This window comes from Natrix helvetica (genome assembly GCF_964273705.1).
Source record: "Natrix helvetica genome assembly, chromosome: 2".
NCBI classification, from domain to species: Eukaryota; Metazoa; Chordata; class Lepidosauria; order Squamata; family Natricidae; genus Natrix; species Natrix helvetica.
Window position 1 is genome coordinate 252,473,532 of NC_138552.1, and position 18,476 is coordinate 252,492,007.

At 42.4% G+C, this 18,476-nt stretch overlaps 1 protein-coding gene across 1 annotated transcript in view; it reads right to left on the reverse strand.

Moving 5' to 3' along the window:
* PTK7 (protein tyrosine kinase 7 (inactive)) overlaps positions 1-14,604 on the reverse strand; it is a 95,760-nt gene extending 81,156 nt beyond the window's left edge. The window contains exon 1 of the mRNA XM_081944739.1: positions 13,641-14,604. Coding sequence (XP_081800865.1) covers positions 13,641-13,680 — 40 coding nt within the window. The 5' untranslated portion in view covers positions 13,681-14,604. The remainder of the gene's footprint in view (positions 1-13,640) is intronic.
* Positions 14,605-18,476: the final 3,872 nt, after the last annotated feature.

Consider the following 18,476-nt stretch of genomic DNA (forward strand, 5'->3'; position numbering starts at 1 on the left):
TACAGATCTCAGATAGTGAGGCCTGCGTGGCCCAGGCCGCCAAAGTGGCCGCGCTTTGTGTAGAACACACTGTAATAGAACTTGGTGTTCTGCAGACCCCGTGCCTGACAGGCAGAAGCCATACAGGTTCTTAGCCACCTGCCTATCGTGGTGGTGGTCACCTTGTTCCTCAGGGATTCTGGTAAGAAACAAATGGGGCTTCCGACTTCCTGTTCGGCCTGGTTCTTCTGAGGTAAATCCTCAGAGCCCTCCTTGCGTCCAAGGTGTGCCACTTCCTCTCTAATGGGTGAGAAGGGTCCAGGCAGAAATTGGGCAATATCAGCTCCCACAAGCAATGGAAGCAAGAGCACACCTTGGGTATGAAGGAGGGGTCCAACCTTAGCACTACCCTCTCCTGGTGGAACACACAGAGATCTTCCCTGGTAGACAGAGCCTGCAGTTCGGATATCCTCCTGGCGGAGGAGATGTCCACCAAAAAGGGCACCTTAAGTGTCAGGAACTTCAGAGAGACAGTACATAATGGATCGAACGGAGGGCCTGTCAGAGCATCCAACACCTTGTGTAAGTCGCAGGAAGGGTACCTGTGCACCGTGGGTGATTTAAGTTGGAGGCCCCCTTGAGGAACCGCCTGACCATCAGATGGTGAGTCAGTGTCTGAGATCTACCGCCCAGGAGTACCGATGCAATGGCCGAGACCTGTCTCCTAATTGTGTTGGGAGCCAACCCTCTGTCCAGCCCAGTGGTGGGTTCCTACCGGTTCGCACCGGTTCTGTTGGACAATGAACCCGGAAGTAAGTTCCTGCCCCGCCCCTATCACTCAGTTGCTCGCCCCTGGCCGTCCAGAAGCCACTCCATTGCTCGATCACCCCCCTTTCCTCCTCTCAGCGATCTTTTGGGAAGGGAAAGAACTGAGAGGGGGAAAGCCTCCCATTGAAAACAGCGCTGAGTGGGATGGGGAATCCTCCCGTGCCTCCTCTCAGCGATCTTTTGGGAAGGGAAAAGTGGGGTGGGGAATCCTCCCTTTCCTCCTCTCATCGATCTTTTGGGAAGGGAAAGAACTGAGAGGGGGAAAGCCTCCCATTGAAAACAGCGCTGAGTGGGGTGGGGAATCCTCCCATTCCTCCTCTCAGCGATCTTTTGGGAAGGGAAAGAACTGAGAGGGGGAAAAGCCTCCCATTGAAAACAGCGCTGAGTGGGGTGGGGAATCCTCCCGTTCCTCCTCTCAGCGATCTTTTGCTAAGGGAGGCTTCTCAAAATGGGACGCCCCCATCTCTTTGCACCCTTCAATCCGTCTCTCTCTCCCTCTGACCTCCCCCAATGGCTCAGCTTGAAAAACTGGGGGGAACAGAGGAAAAGGAGGAGGAAGGGAGGAGAGAAACGAGGGAAGAGAGAGAGAGAAAGAGTGACACACAAAGGGGGGAAGTTGGGAGACTTCCCTCTAAATACCGACTATTCCTATTCCCCCTATCCCAGTTAAGCCAGCTGGGTTTGGGACCCAGCCTTTCTAACTTCATTTGGGATCTTCTAACATCCCACTCCCACCCGGTCACATGGCCAGCAAGCCACTCCCACCCGGTCACATTGCCGGCAAGCCACTCCCACCCGGTCACATGGCAGGCAAGCCACTCCCACAAAGCAGGCCACACCCACAGAGTAGGTTCCAAAAAAATTTGAAACCCACCACTGGTCCAGCCCCACCTGAAGGAAATCCAGAACTTGTGCAACAGTGGCCCAGACCGGATTGTGGCCCCTAGAGATGCACCATGTTGAAAAAGCCCGCCATGTAGCGCTGTAAATGCGCTCTGTGGAGGGTCTACTAGCTGCCTGGAAAGTCTGTATAACCCTGAGGGAGGAGAGATCTTCCCTCAGGGAGCTTTGCTCAAGTGCCAAGCGGTCAACTGGAACCACTGAGGGTCCGGGTGATCCAGCGACCCCTGACTGAGGGAGATCCTCTCCTGGGGGGTTCTCCAGGGCCTGTTCACCAAGAGGAATTGGAGATCGGCAAACCAAAGCCTATGGGGCCAGTGTGGGGCAATCAGTACCACCTCCGCCCCCTTCCCCAAGATTCTTTGTATGATCCCAGGGATCAGGGGTAAGGATGGATAGGCATAGAGGAGCCCCCCCCCAGGGCCAAGGGCATCGGAGAACATCTTCCCCCTCCGCCCCCTGTGTCCGGTACCTGGAGTAAAACCTCGGGAGCTGAACGTTGAGAGGGGTGGCGAATAGGTCGACCTCTGGGTGTCCGAAGCGCTCTGCCAGCTCCTCGAAGATTGCTAGCTGCAGCTTCCACTCCGAATTGTCCACCTCGATCCAGCTGAGCCCGTGGGCTCTGATGTTCTACACCCCTGCTGTATGTTCTGCCCTCAGCGAATGCTGTCTAAGATCATAGGCTATCTGAGATGCTTCTGCGATTTCTCATAGTCAGACATCCATTCTGAGTTTGTGGTGGGTTGCGGCATGGGGACCGGCCTATCTGACGCTTTTGCCATGGCTAGAAGGGTGCTATGATTCTATGACTAGGATTAGCTCAAAAAAATTTTTTCTAAATGTATTATGAATTCTTTGAGTTCAATTCACTTGTCGGCCTCTAGGGTGCGATGCCAGACTTTGTAGATGTAGGCGCAGTTCACGTGTCAGCCACTAGAATGCATTGCAAAACTTTGTAGATGCAGACGCAGTTCGCTGGTCAGCTACTAGAGTGCGTGTAAGATGAAGTGAGGAAAGCTAAGGCGCATAATGAAGGAGGGCTTGCCACAAAAGTAAAAAAATAACAAAAAAAAGGCTTCTTCCAACATGTTAAAACCCAGAAAAAGGTTAGGGAAACAACTGGTCCATTGCTGGGAGAAAGTGGCAAGAAGGTAACAAGCAACAGGGAGAAAGCAAAACTATTTAACTCATGATTGGCATCTGTCTTTACACAAAGGGATAAAACAGCCCAACCAATCGAAAAACAGCACCACAAAACAGAGTAGGAACACAAGTTGAAATAGGGAAAAATGGTAAGTGAGCACCTGTCTACCCTAGACGAGTTCCAATCACCAGGACCGGATGGATTACACCACAGGGTTCTGAAAGAACTGGCAGACAAGATCTCTGAACAACTGAATTATATCTTTCAGAGATCCTGGAGCACTGGGGAACTACCAGAGGATTGCTGATGTGGTTCCCATCTTTAGAAAAGGGAGAAAAACAGATCCAGGAAACTACAGACCTATCAGCCTGACCTCAATACCAGGAAGATTCTGGAAAGGATATTCAAGTAACGAATTAGCGAACACTAGAAGCCAACAAAGTAACAGCCAAAAGCCAACATGGGTTTGTCAATAACAGATCATGCCAGACTAATCTTATTGCATTCTTTGATAACGTGACAAAATTAGTGGACCAGAGGAATGTCGTCGATATAGTTTACTTGGACTTCAGTAAGGCCTCTGATAAGCTAGACCATAACCTACTACTAGATAAAGTTGAAGAATGTGGGTTAGACAGCATCACACCAGATGGATTTGTAACTGGTTGACCAACTGCCCTCAATGTGTAGTCTTCAATGGAACTGCATCTACATGGAGGGAGGCATGCAGTGGAGTACCCCAAGGCTCTGTTTTGGGCCCAGTACTCTTCAACATCTTCATCGATTTGGATGAGGGTGTTAGGTATGTAAGCTAACAGTTGGGTTAGCAATATATACACCCTGATAGTAGTATTGTTTCTTGAAGTACCGCTGTAAATGTTATTAGATGCTGTTGCCTCAAATGGCTTTGCAGATGACACCCAGCTGGCAGGGATAGCCAACACTCCAGAAGATAGGCTAAAGATACAGAAGGATCTTGACACACTTGAACATTGGCACTATCTAATAAAATGAAATTCAATGGTGAAAGGATAAGTTCTACATTTAGGCAACAAGAAAGAAATGCACAGGTACAGTGTAGGTGGTACCTTGCTCAACAGTAGTAACTGTGAAAGGGATCTTGGAATCCTAGTGGATCACCATGTAAATATGAGCCAGCAATGTGCAGCAGCTGCCAAAAAAGTCAACACAGTTCTAGGCTGCATAAACAGAGGGATAGATTCAAGATCACATGAAGTGTTAATACCACTTTATAAGGTCTTGGTAAGGCCACACTTGGAATACTGCATCCAGTTTTGTTCACCACAATGGAAAAAAGATGTGGGAACTCTAGAAAGAATGCAAAGAAGAGCAACAAAGAGGATTAGGGGACTGGAGGCTAAAACATATGAAGAACGGTTGCAGGAACTGCGTATGGCTAGTTTAATGAAATGGAGGACTAGGGAAGACATGATAGCAGTGTTCCAATATCTATGGGGTTGCCACAAAGAAGATGTTGGATAGCCCTTTGTCTGAAACGGTATAGGGTTTCCTGCCTAGGCAGGGGCTTGGACTAGAAGACCTCCAAGGTCCCTTCAAACTCTGCTATTGTATTGTATTGTATTGCATTGCATTGTATTTTGCTCTTTGCCTAGTCGCCCCCACCCTTGGATGGACCTTCAGGGGTAATCTCTAACCTGATTGGAGGCTCTTCTGCCCCTCCAGTGGGGCTGCCTGCTTTAGAAGCGAGGACTTGATTCCTGCCTGTGTCCTCCAAGCTGCAGGGGGCCGCCATCTTCTTTTCAAATGGCTCTGTGGGGCAAATACAATAGCCCTGCTCTCAGGACTTTGAAACAAGGCTTGTGCTGCTAAGAGCTGCCGCTCTCACCTGTGGCCTCCTGCTGTTAACAGGAGATCACGGAGAGCCTTCTCGCCCCCCTCTGCTGCTTTCCTTTCTCTTCCTTAAAGGGGAAGTTATTCCTTACAGGGAAGATCTTCTTAAAGGGAAAGTCTCAGCCATTATCTGTTGCCTTGTCTGAGGCTCCTCTGGCTAGTCAGGCCCTCAGAAGAGGATTGAATAGGGCTTGCATAAATCGTGATAGCAAGGTTGCCGGAACACAGGAGGACAAAGGCGAAGGGAATCCTCACCTGGAGGGAGGAGTCCCCTTCTACAGCCCTGCCAGGTGAAGAGAAACCTGGTAATCTTTCCTCAGGTTCCAGGAGGGGGGGGTGTTCTTCCTGCTGCTGGCCTTGTGGCAGATGCCTCTGCCTTTAATACTTGGAGGTAGGATTGGGGGGGGGGGGTGTTGATCCACCGCCTGCCTCTTTAGCCTCCTTGACGGAGATATTCCTCCTTTTGGCCTTTGCTTGCCTCCCCCACCCTAGCTACTGCCTCTGCGATGGTCTCTAACCCTTTTAAGGGCTCCTCCATGCCTCCAGTGGTTGCTGCTGCAGGGCTGAGAGTTTGGCTCCTGCCGGCCTCCTCTGAGCTGCTGGGGGCCGCCATCTTGGACCATGTGGCTTCAAAAATGGCCCCTGGCTCCAAATTCAAAAGACTTCTCTTTGCTGGAGCACATGGAAATGGCTTGTGCCTTTGTAGGCTGCCACACGGCTTCTGCTGCCGCTGGGGAGGTCTCTCTCTCTCGCCTCCCCCTGCCTCCTGCAGCTCTTTCTGAGCCTCTTCAGCTCTCACCTTGTTCCCTGATCGCTGCCAGTGCAGGCACTCCCGGGCATTTTAAAATGCAGCGGTTCATCGCTCAACCCCTGAGGGGAGCGGGGGAGCACTCCAGCGCCCTTAGAGCCTCCTTGGGCATTGCCCATGCTGCCAGGGCCTCTTCGGAGCTCGCTTGCCTGTCTTTGGTGAGTCCTCACTTAGCGCCCTGGGTCTCACTCTGCAACCTGGCTGCATGCCGCCTCAGCGGTTACTGCGTGGGCTATCTACTCCCGCAGGGGGTTTCCTCAGCCCCTAGTGAATGATCAGGCAGCATGGAGGCAATTTCAATTGCTTTTGCAGCAATTTAAAGTTTCCATTAAGTTTCTTCAGGATCTCAGGATGAACACAGCCGTCCGTTGATGGACTGAGTCGATAACTGGGTGGCGCCTGATGACCAAGGCATGGCTAAAAGAGCTTATCTGACTCAGTCCAATCAAGAGAGGACAAGTCAACCCATCCTGGATACTCCTCCCCTTACTATGGAGGTTGTTGGTTTCTATGAATCGACTATGTCTAAAAGATCTATTGAAATGTTTTAAATTTCTAAATTTTGTTTGACAAGTTAGGGATGGTATTGACATTGATGTAAAACTGACAAGCCGACATAATGATTTAGAAAATGTTTCACTGGATGTTCAAAAGAAACTGGCTGAGGTTTTAATATTTAAAAGAGAATACAGATGACAAATCAAGAGAGTGACTAGATAATTTTGTCCTATTGGATTTATAGGTTTGGGAAAGCTTGAAGGACTATGTGATGGAAATGAAGAGACATCAAATCCTATGAGAATACTTGAATCAACTAAAATGAAGACTGTTATAAGTTAAAGGAAGGAAGTTTATTAAATCAAGCTGAAAGCTAGATATGTTGTTACCTCTGCCTACCCCTTATGGATTTTCCATTAATAGTGAAAATATTTATGAATTTGTTTACAGATAAAGAGATATGATGTTGACTGAAGAGGTAAGATAGAATTACTAAATGTGTTTACGCTTGTGATTAGAACGTCAGTGTTCCAAATAGCATCCAAAAGTAAATCAGAGTCCAAGGCAAAGTATTTCTCAAAGTTCCGATTTATTAAGAGAAAGTGTGGCAGGCCAAAGATCCAAAAGAAAAGATGGTTGTAGGCCTGACGTAGGAATGAAAGTCACATATATCTTGTCTTTGATATATCCTTATTTTTTTTCTTTTTCCTTGTATTTTTTATTTCTTTCTATTTACCTTTGTTCCTTTAAGTTTACTTTGTATTAGATTTTACTATTATAATCAAAATTCTACTATTTGGACAATGTTGCAATTCAGACTCACATCAAAAATGGGGTTGAGAGAACACAACTATACAAGGATAGCGTTCTTGTGTGCAGTTCCATAAAGCACACTTTTCTTTTCCCAGGACCATATATTGCAGCTTTAGCAGCTTGATGCATAGTGCAAAGAAAAGATATAACTATTTTAATAAACTGCAGTTGGGTGCTTTGTTATATCCCCATGCACTCCAAAGCACATAACTGCCTCCAAATCTAAAGTTCTAATATTTGGGTTTCCTTTGTCATGTGTGATTCTTTCCACTATAGTTTATTATTAAGTGTAAACCAGCTCTTTGGGAATTCCCTAATATGCCAAACCACACTGTATTTTTATACGCAAGGAAAATATAATTAAGAACATTTTAGAGAAATATCAGTTTGTACTTTCTTAGAAATGTGGTTTTTTTTTAAAAAAAAAAAAAGCCTTAAGCAAAAGAAAAAACTTCATTGAAAACATAGCTCTTACATGGATTTTTGTTTTGTAATTCCTAAAAATGTGGTGCTGTGTCAATGAAAAATATCTAGAGTATTGAATTTGGGGGATGTGTCTGGATTTACAAGTATGTCCTAAAAGGAAGATGTATGTGTTTTTAAAGAACATAAAATATTTATTGTGGAAATTATCTTGCTGAAGTTGCTCCTTTAACTTCGAAGATATGCTAGCTTTTAGAGCTAAGAATACTTTGATCATTTAAGTCGCAAGATTGTGGAGTGGATGTGACAGAAGACAATAATGAAGGAGTCCCTAGGATTTTAGCATAGACAGAAATTTAATGAGAATATCTTTTTTCCTCCTTAAGAAAAAATAAAATTTGTTCACAATATTGTCATTCAGTAGTAAGAATTTTTATGGAAAACTATTGTGCAATTTACAGTACATGATTTTAGACTATACATTGTAGAATCCAAAATATCACAGAATGAAAAAAAAAAAAGATTTTACTTTTGGTGTTACATAGCAGCTTCGTTTTGACTGAAAGCACATCAAACTACCGGTAACTTAAGCATTGTTTTGATAAGTCCTACAAAAGCAAGAATCAATATACAATGTTTTTCTTTTGACCCATGAAAACAAAGGTACAAATTCATATGTTGGGCTATGTATGGTTTATAGATGAGTCGGAGAAAGAACAAGTAGTGTTGCCTAAATAATTTACAAGTAAACCAATAAACACCATTTATTTAAAGAAGAGAATACTCTTTATGACATTGCACTTTTTTCTCCAGCAAGCCACGTATAGGGGGCTTGGAATGTTGCAAGTATAGCAGACAGTTGGAGGAGAAAAAGGGGTATTGGAAGAATATCTGAAGGACAGTGAAGAAGGTGCACTGAAGCTAGTACCTCATGAAGAAATACTGAATACTGGAGTCACCATCTAGCTACAAGAGAGACCCAACGAAGAATAGAGAAGAGACATCAATAGTACACACACACATATACAAATTAGCAAGTAGAGTAGCAACAAGGCATGGCAATGGCTAAGAGCAGGAAAACTGAAGAAAGAGAGAGGGAGGCTAATTCTGGCTGCACAAGACCAAGCCTAAAGAATAATCACACACAAAGCCAGAATTGAGAAGAAGACAACAGGTAGCAATCCCCGCAAAGAAGTTGAAGAAAAAGTGAGCCACCTAGATAGATGCTGCAAAAAGATCACACAAATTGATTACAAACAAGGACACGAGAAAGTAGCAACAATGGTTCACTGGAATAGAATTCTTTATTGGCCAAGCATGATTAGACACATAAGTAATTTGTCTCCGGTGCATAAGTTATCAGTGTATATTGAAATTCAATGTAGAGAAAAGTAAAGTGTTGTACTTAGGCAAGAAAAACCAAAAGTACACATATAGATCGAGTGAAACCTGGCTTAATAGCAGTAACTCTGAGAGGGATCTTGGAGTCTTAGTGGACAATCAATTAAATATGAGATAACAGTGTATGGCAGCAGCCAAAAAAGCCAATGCAATCCTAAATTGCATTAACAGAGGGATTCAATCAAGACTATGTGAGGTACTAAAAGCACTCTATAAAGCCTTAGTAAGACCACACCTAGAATACTGCATCCAATTTTGGTCCTCACACTACAGAAAATATGTTGAGACTCTAGAAAGAGTACAGAGAAGAGCAACAAAGATGATTATGGGATTGGAGGCTAAAACATATGAAGAACGATTATAGAAACTGGGCGTGGCTAGTCCAGTGGAGAGAAGGACCAAGGGGGACATGATAGCAGTGTTCCAATATTTGAGGGGCTGTCACGGAGAGGGGGTCAACCTATTTTCCAAAGCATCTGAAAGCCAGGCAAGGAATAATGGATGGAAACTGATCAAGGAGAGATTCAACTTAGAAATAAAGAGAAACTTTCTGACAGTGAGAACAATCAACCAATGGAACAATTGCCTTCAGAAGTTGTGGGAGCTTCATCACTGGAAGCTTTCAAGAAAAGACTGAACTGCCTTCTGTCAGAAATGGTATAGGGTCTCCTGCTTGAGCAGGAGGTTGGACTAGATGACCTACAAGCAGAGGTGGGTTCCTACTGGTTCGGACTGATTCGGCTGAACTGGTAGTAACTCGGCGGCCTGGGTCACTGGAACTGGCAGTGACCCAGGCATGCTGTGCCCCTGAACTGGTTCTCTCGGCAGCATAGTAGGCATACCATCTTGCTTTTGCCTTCGGTGCATGTGCAGATACATTTTTGTCACACTCTGCATGTGCATGCAGCGCGCATCAAGTGCGTGTGCGCATGGCACGGCCCTGAGCAAACCAGCAATAGTGGAACCCATCCCTGTCTACAAGGTCCCTTCCTACTCAGCTTTCTGTTCTGTTCTGCTATTCTATTGTATTCAAGTAACAAGTGATAAACCATGATCATAATCATAAAATGCAATCATCCTCATCATAAGTTGTAAGATATCTGCAAGAAATATCATTTCACTAAAAGCAAGAACTGATGGGACCACAAAATATATATGGTAATAGAAAATGAAGAAACTAAATTGCTCTAGGACATTATGGAAAATTATAAACAGCTCTATCACAGCATATAAAGTAGATATAAACATGGTTTAAAAGTGAGGATCTATTTCCTAATTTTATTTGCTTTTACCTAAATAAAAAACTACGCTATGATCAAAATGAAAGCCAAATCTCCAATACTATTGACACAGAGGTGACCATTTATTACATTCGGTCTAAAAGACCTCCGGAAGGCCCTGTCTTTGAATTTATTTCTTATAAATATACATTTATTATAACATTTATTATAACAATGTTGCAGAACAAAATGCAATATGCCAAACAGACTAGGCACATTAGGATTGAGGTTTGAGGTTTGCCTACACCACCCTATAGATATAGATATTGCATCCAGTGAAAAGGTAGCACAAAGGCTGCTTTCATAATTTAACAGCTACCTTACTTCAAAGGTTTCTGCCATTCCATCCAGCATGCCCACGCTGTTGCCCTATAATTTAAACTAATCATACCAGCTTCATTTTCATGCATTTCTTGGCTTCTTTCATGGGTTATTCTTGTACTTACTTGCCCTTGGCATCTCTTTTGAGGAATAACTTGATATTTAAGTAGTTTAGAAATGTCATGTGTTCAGCTCCATGGTGCATTATCGGTATTTGCTGGAAATATAAATACTAAGTCCTAAAGCATGGAGACACTAATTAGCACTTTCCTATACAAATGTTCTGCATGCCTGATGGATGAAATTCATTCTTCAGGGAGACTTGTTCCATAGGCCACATGCAATTAATTAGTTTCAGACATGCTATATAGATGATCTCCTCTATTCAACAAAGTCAACAGTTTAATCCATCAGATCCCCAGATTTTATTTAGTTTCCACTGAGGTCTATGACACAATAGGAGTAAGTTTTACAAACCTTCTTCTGATTCCAATCTCTTTTCATGTTCTTTGCACAAATAAAGCATTGTTCTTTTATATACTGTTGTCTATTATCTGTCATATTTTAAAATCATAATAGTTTATTATTCCCTGCAGTTTAGCAATGTATTTGGAATAATATTCCAAAGGTAATTGAGTACTAGATAGATAAGTCATGCAAGAAAGAAACAAAATGTTATGGAAGTTGCAGCCCTGGATGGAGACACTGTAAAATAAATAATAATTTCTGAAGGGATAAAGAATATTTCTAAATCCAGAAATATCATGAATATAACTCTAAAATACTAAAAATCATTAATGTGTTATTGAAATTAATTAGATGTTAGCTCATCTTGTGAATAAATTTATCAATTCAATGTAAGGAAGCAATTTGCTTTTCTCACAAATATCAATTATAGATTAAAGCCAAGATTTAAATATCTGTTTCATTTCAAAGCAAATAAAATATGTAGACATTAGTAAACAAAATAAAAAATTGCATTTACATCAATAATTTAAAACCAACATCTGAAATTTTAGGATTATAATTTTTTTTGGGTCAGGATGTTCCATGAGGTAATAGTTTGACTTGGGCACAACATGGAGTGAGAAGTTGGCTGCTAAAGTTTGTAATGGTTTATCATGTTATGGCTTATAACATTTGGTCCTAATTGTAGTTCATTCCATATACCATACTTGAACTAAGTATAAAAACTCAGTCACCTGAGATTTACCAAAACGTGGACAAAAATAAGCCATAGCTGAACAGAACGCATGAACCCAGTTTATGATTGAAAACTAATTTCCCTCAAAATCCTTTCAAGCCACAAAATAGTTCTATTTGCTCTCAATAAGATGAATTCTTCCTGAAATCCAAATCATCCATTGATTTAAAAAAAAACTTACAAATTTAAATATAACACATGACAAAAATCTTCACAGAAAAATATCAATCAATATCTGTTAAAATTTCAATTTCTTCCACTGTATCTAGTGAGCATATATTACATATTGAAATCAGATATATTATGACATGAAACTCGAAGAGAATATTAAGCATTAAATACAACTGCTATTTTGCACAATTATTTCATATGTACTGATGAAAAGCATTTTTCATTAATAAAGAATTAAAAATAATCTTGATTACTAGAATTCAACATTTTGACAAGTATGCCAACAGTGCACATTTCTAACAGCAACAGCACAATTTATTATTATAAAATTTTATTGCTCGTTAGAGGACAAAACATTTAACATTTGCTTTATTTTGCACACTGTATAACCTAAGTACTGTACCAGATAATTCTCTAATATGTGAAGCAACTTTCAGTTAAGATTATCATCTCCAAGATCAAAACTGCTGCAAGGCCTTTCTTGGATTCTTAATATCAAGAAATCACATAGAGCAAAGGCAATTCAGATATATAACATGCCAGCTACTAATCCGGCATGATACACCCTGTCTACGTGAATAACTTATTCAGAGATTTCACTCATATTCAAATTCACAATCTTCTATCAACACTTGATTACAGATGTGCCAGTAATCTCATTCCTATATATGTGTATAACAAACTTTTTGACACTTCTAATTAATCAATGGGCGTTATTACTGGAAAGGTAAATTAAAAGTAATCTCCCATCCTCTCCTCTCCGTAGGTTTAAACATTAGCCAAGTTTCTCAGGCAAGATAGTCCGATTCCACCATATATGGAACTATGTTAATTTAAATTTCAGGGTATAGTCTGAAATTCAGCACCTATCATCAAGGTTTAAATTAGACCGAAAGTTGTCACAACTGCTTTAGAAGCTTACATTTATTAATGACATTGGTTGGTAGGCAAAAATTCAGAATCCTGAGAATTTTTACTAAGGAAATTTTCAACTCAAAATTGTTTATGAAAGAGCACATGTAGGATTGTCCAGTAATAAATATTGCTTTATTTAACCTGGCACTTATTTCTCAGGACCATTCAGAAGTAGGGCAGCGGAGAGATTTATTATCGGAATCAAGAATGGAATCTTAACATTTCTCTGATAGAGCAAAAGAAAGGCGCTGGCATCTATTCCCCCCCCCCTCCATTCCTCCAGCCACCCCTTTCTCGTCTTTCTTGGAGCAGTTTCAAACCAACGCGTTCGAGCGAGCCAGAAGAAATGTTGCCTGCCAGCTTGAGAAAGATCCCGCTGTTCAGTCTGAATGGCACCGAGCAATTGCTGGGCCTGGTCTAATGAAGCAGGGGAGGAGAAAAGGGGGAGACGCCGTTGTGGCAGCGGCGGCGGGCGATGGAAAGAAATCCCTTACGGACGCCGAGGGGGCTTTGATTGAGTCTTGGCACCAAATGGCTGCGGGGAGAGAGAGAGAGAGCGGGAAAGAGACACCGACTCTCGGCATCCACTTCCCAGCTCCCTCCAACATCTCCGGCGGACACAAAGGAACCCCTTGAAAGGGGGTGATTAGACGTAATCCCGCTAACGCGGTGGGTTTTTTTAAACACGCACACACGCCTCTCCCCCAGCAGCAGAGCTGCTACTTTCTAATACAGCCCCAAAGAGCACCACAAGCTCCCTCGCGCCACGACGGATTGGGGTCCACTTTCAGCGCCTCGAAGAAAGCCGCATCCACGGCGGCTCAAAGAGGCAGGGCGAGGACCGACTCCCCCCACCCCTTGTTCTCTCCAACACTCCTCGCTCCCACACGCCGCCTCCGGACGGAGGCATAAAATGGGGGCACCCCGTTCTCTCCAGCCCAAACAAAGTAGAAGGGAAAGAACGGCCGCGCGGGACGCCCGGTTTGGATTCGCAAGGCAGACCGGCAGGCGGGCGGGCACGAGAACAAACGGCGACGAGTCAGAGAGTCCCTTGTGTGTCTTTTTCTCTCTCCTCGCACTCACCAAGAAGCAGCAGCAGGAGGAAGGGGTCTCCCCTCGCCATCTCCGCCGACAACGCTGCACCGGTTTGATTTCCTTTTCGGTTGCGCCCTGGCAACTCCGGCCTTGGCACCAGCTTTCACTCCATGCTGTTCAGAAAAAGCTCCAGAAACCTCTTAGCCCAGGCCAGCACAGCCGCCAAAGCCAGCCCCACCCCTCGCCTCCCCTCCCCTCGCCTCGCACACCCGGGACAAGGTGGAGCTTCCGGGCAGGAGGATCCCGCTCCGGCAAAAGGCAGGGCCGGAATCTAATTGACGACCACCAGCCCCGACTTATTTCTCCTCGACTCTCCGATTACCTGTCCGGTTGGCGGGCGACCTCTACTGACTGGAATCGGTGGGCTCTTAAGATGGCAGATCCGATGCGAGGTGTTGTTTTTTTAAAATTATTGTTTCAAAAGAAAAGTTCTCCGGAAGGTCCTACCTAGACAACCCCGAAAATACCGGTAGATGCTTCAGCTTAAATGAATGTTGCAATCCGATAGTTTTACTTAGAGTTATTTTGGTATGTTTAGTCTCGGTCTATATTTTCTTCTCTTCATTTCGCCCTAATCTTACTACTTCTAGCAGCTGTAACCTCCCACCACCGCCCCTCCCATTGAATGGTAGCTTAATTTACAGAGATTTGAAGGAGGATAGAAAGAGTATTGATGCTTGTGAACTTTAATGTTGGGGAAGATTTCTGAGAATTCCTGGATAGTGAAGGGAAAAAAAAAACAAATTATCACTGGACAAATCATGCCAGAATGCTGGCTGCAGGTACAAGGGACTAAGTTCTTATGTTGGACACATTAGGCAAAGACCCAGTCTCTGGAGAAGGCTCTAATGCTGGGAAAAGATGGCAGGAAGGACCAGCAGCCAAAGGAACAATGGACTCACTCACAGTGACAATGGCAGCACCATGGAAAGACCTGAAGGACCATGTTGGGGACAGATCAGTGGTGGGTTGCAGGCAGTACACCCCGGTACGGGCATACCGTAGACTGCCCAGAGCACCAGGTACCATTCCGGTACGGTGCTCTGGAGGGCCCACCCACCCATGCTCCTTACCATATTTTAAAGCTGTTGGCGCTTACACGCATAACGCATACAGCCCCTGCACAATGTTCCACCAAGCAGCTGGAGCGTTGCAGAGGCTTGCGAAAGCGTCATTTTCAGTTACAATGCATGCACGCGCTGAGCACATGTGCATGTGGGTGATGCCAGGGCCATTCCAACTGTACCGGCTGGAACAGAATCCGGAACCCACCACTGGGACAGATCCTCATGGAGAAAATCTATCTGTGGTTACTAAGAGTTGACATGGTGGTTCATAATCAAAAAACTCCAATCAATTCTGGGCACATAATAAAGATATATATATATGAATGTAGGTACACACACACACACTTCCATCTTTCAGGATTCTACTCCACGCAGTTGATGAATGGGACCGTACCTGCAAACATTTGTACCTTAATAAATGAGTTAGCTTTTAAACTGCCATAAAATTCTTTGTTACCTTTTCCAGATAATTTGTTCCTCATGAAACAATACGCATAAGGCTGCCTTCTAAATGTTATCCTCTATCTCTTTCCATTAATTTAAACACCAAACAGCCTCATTTCTGTTCATTTCAAATTTAGCAGTCTCAATGGATCATACATCAAGGTAAAACGTAATGTGGTTTATCTGGTTTGGGTTAAATGTCACCCAATCTTTTGCAGTTTATTCAAAAACCATGATTAAATTGGGTTAGTATATGTGACTACATACGCAGTTTATCTGTCATTAGAAAATTATGTGTTTCAATACTAGAAGATTTAATTTTTAATAAGCCGTAAGTACCTGAAAATATAATGGATGTTGAAAATTTAGTAATGGATGTTAAAAGTGTTTGTGAGGTGATGCAAATATATGACTCACAAGTGTAGATAGATTTTTATGTGACTAAATACAACTGCAGATTTGTTCTTATTTGATTAAATTACAAGTTAGTGTTTCAGTTCTTTCAGTGATTCCATTCTATTACTTTCAGAAATGTAGGGCAGTTTTTTCAAATATGGTAAATAAAGATAGAGATTGATTTCTTGGATACCGTAGTGCAGGGGTATCAAACTCAATTTCATTGAAGGCGCATCAAGGTTGTGTTTGACCTCTGGGAGCGGGTGGATGTGGCCACGGTAGGCGTCGCCAGCTTGACATCACTTGTGTCAGGAGTGCCTGTGGCGGTCCAAGTGCTCTGCAAGCGAAAATGGGCTCCCGAGCTCCGCAGCTGCCACAGCCTCCTGCAATCCTCTTTCAATGAAAATGGAGCTCCGGAGTACCACATGTGTCCCTCCCAAGTTTCATTTTTGATGGCAGAAGCATCACAGGCCGGTCCTTTGCTGTTTCCAGGGTGGCCCCGCAAGCCAGATATAAATATCCTGCGGACCAGATCCAGCCCCCGCCCCTTCAGTCTGACACCCTTGCTGTAGTGCATAAATGTTGCAGGGAAATACATTTTTTGAGGCGACCCCTAGTGATAAAGCTAATAACTTTCACCTTGTGGCAACTCTAGTTTGGGTTTATTACAAAACAGTTTACAGAGGCAAGATTTTAAAAAATTGTACATTTATGTAGCTTTAACATATATGATTGCTCTTGATGGGAAGTTCCAAGCTCAAGGAATGTAAATAAATGTGAGAATTGTTGTGCATCAAAATAATGTAAACAAGTTGTATCAAGTTGTTTATTCAGTGGTTTAAATAGAATAATATTAACATGCTTAGGAATAATGCTGTGAAAAACATAATTGTATATGTGCTTGTGTATCCTGTATTAAGCTTCCATTATGAAATCATGCCACATTAATTTTACAGAGTCCAAACACAACTCTAGTTTTAACTTTCCTATACTTTTGCAATTTGTCTTTTTTTTTATTTCAAGGGAAGTAAAGTCTTATTGGTACTAGGAACTATTTACATAGTAGCTACTTAAGAAAAAGAACTACCCATGTGTAACCACTGTTTGAAAGAGGAACAGACTTTAGGTCTAGTTTTTATAGCAGGGATAAAGGAAAGCACGTCCTTTGGAGAAGGAAACCACAAACCCTTGAGGAAGTAATAAAATCATTTTAATTTCCTCTCAATCTTCTGATAAGTACTGCTATTAGCACTAATAACAGTTTTTCTAGTTCATAGTCTTGTTCTTCTATAACAAGATTTCCAAATATTTACAAGCTAAACATTCAACATTAGTAATGTGTAACTGTTGGTGGGCCAATTTATAAATAGAGTTCATAAGATATGCTATGCTACAATATGCAGTTAATTAATTTGTATCATCTTATCCCACAGTTGGTTTATTATTTGTCCAAATGTGGAATAGTGGCCATTAGATGCATTAAAAAAACACTACAATTTAATCAAGACATCTGATTATTGTCTTAAAATCAATTGTTTAAAACTCTGTATACAACATTCATGTCACACCTGTATGGTGGATAGTTTAGCCTACTACATGACATTGCAGCCTCCTTCTCTGAGGACACTTAACAAGAGACTGCTAACTCATGAAAGGAACTAGCCTCCAGGCCCCCAAAGGTTTTTCCTCTGATCACTTGGCTGGGAACATCAAAGGTTTCTGTGTCCTATTTCATTTCTTTATTATCTCAAGCTGAGAACAGCAGGGCTGGTGACAACCCTATTTCCTTTACAGGCTTGCAACTAGGGAAGAGGCAATAAAGATTATAACCCTTGTTCATGTTTTCACAAAATACTTACCATGTAGTAAATGGCCTTTGTTACTTAGGGAATTCACATGCTGCTTTGGAAAACGGCAGAATAAAGGGTCATTTGCTTACAAATTTGTAATATTTCTTTTTCTGTTATAAAGTGTAGATGAACAGAGTTTTACTTATTCATTTATTAAATATATATCCCATGGTAATAATAACAGAACTGGGATACAGCTGTTTATTTTAATGTTCAGTCTAAGGATTGTCATTCCCTGTTGGGAAAAAAGCAATTAGTATTATGTGTCATTATTTTAGATTTGCTATACTATAAACAAAAACAAATCATATAATCAATATGATTATCCAATAAATTATTGGCTCTTTGTTTAATCTTTTCTTATCTTTGTCAAAGTGGAAAAGTTGGATCCACTGCTTGGAGGGGGGGGGGCAGGAATCTTCCAGTGAAATAGATGCTGTTAGTGGAGAGGAAGTAGTGGAATATTATCCCAGATTGCTACTAGCTATATTATATTTAAAAAGTCAAATATTCAGCAAGGAAATATTTTGAATTCTATGTAAAAAGGAGAAATGGGCTTTTGATCTCAGAGCAATTGATGTAAAGGGCTTTCTTATAAAGGTAGTATGTACTGTGGCCAAAGGTGGCCAAAAGCAGGAGTTTCATTTTTTCAGCCCATGGAACCTGTTAATGGAAAAACATTCCTAGAAACCCTCATCAAGAGACAAAGCTGTACTGACCAAAAATGGCCTTTGTGGGAGTATACTTTTCCTTGTCCTTAGCATCTAAAAGGTTTCCCTACTGTTCCAAAAAACTTCTACGGTTTCTTTAAGTTTCTTCAAGAACTGAAGAAGCTTCTTGGATGAGAAGCAAACCATATTCAAATAAAAACCCAAGAAAATCCAGTTGCCTTTGGGAAAGGAACACCTTTGCGTTTTCCCTTAATTCTTTCATTCAGCTGCATCAAGTTCTTATAGAATCTTATGGTTCCAAGGAACACAGTTTGAAGAACTCTGGTCTAAGGCAGCTTCTGCTATTCAAATTGTTCAGTTGGACTATACTGTACAACCTTTAGCCATGGTCATCCT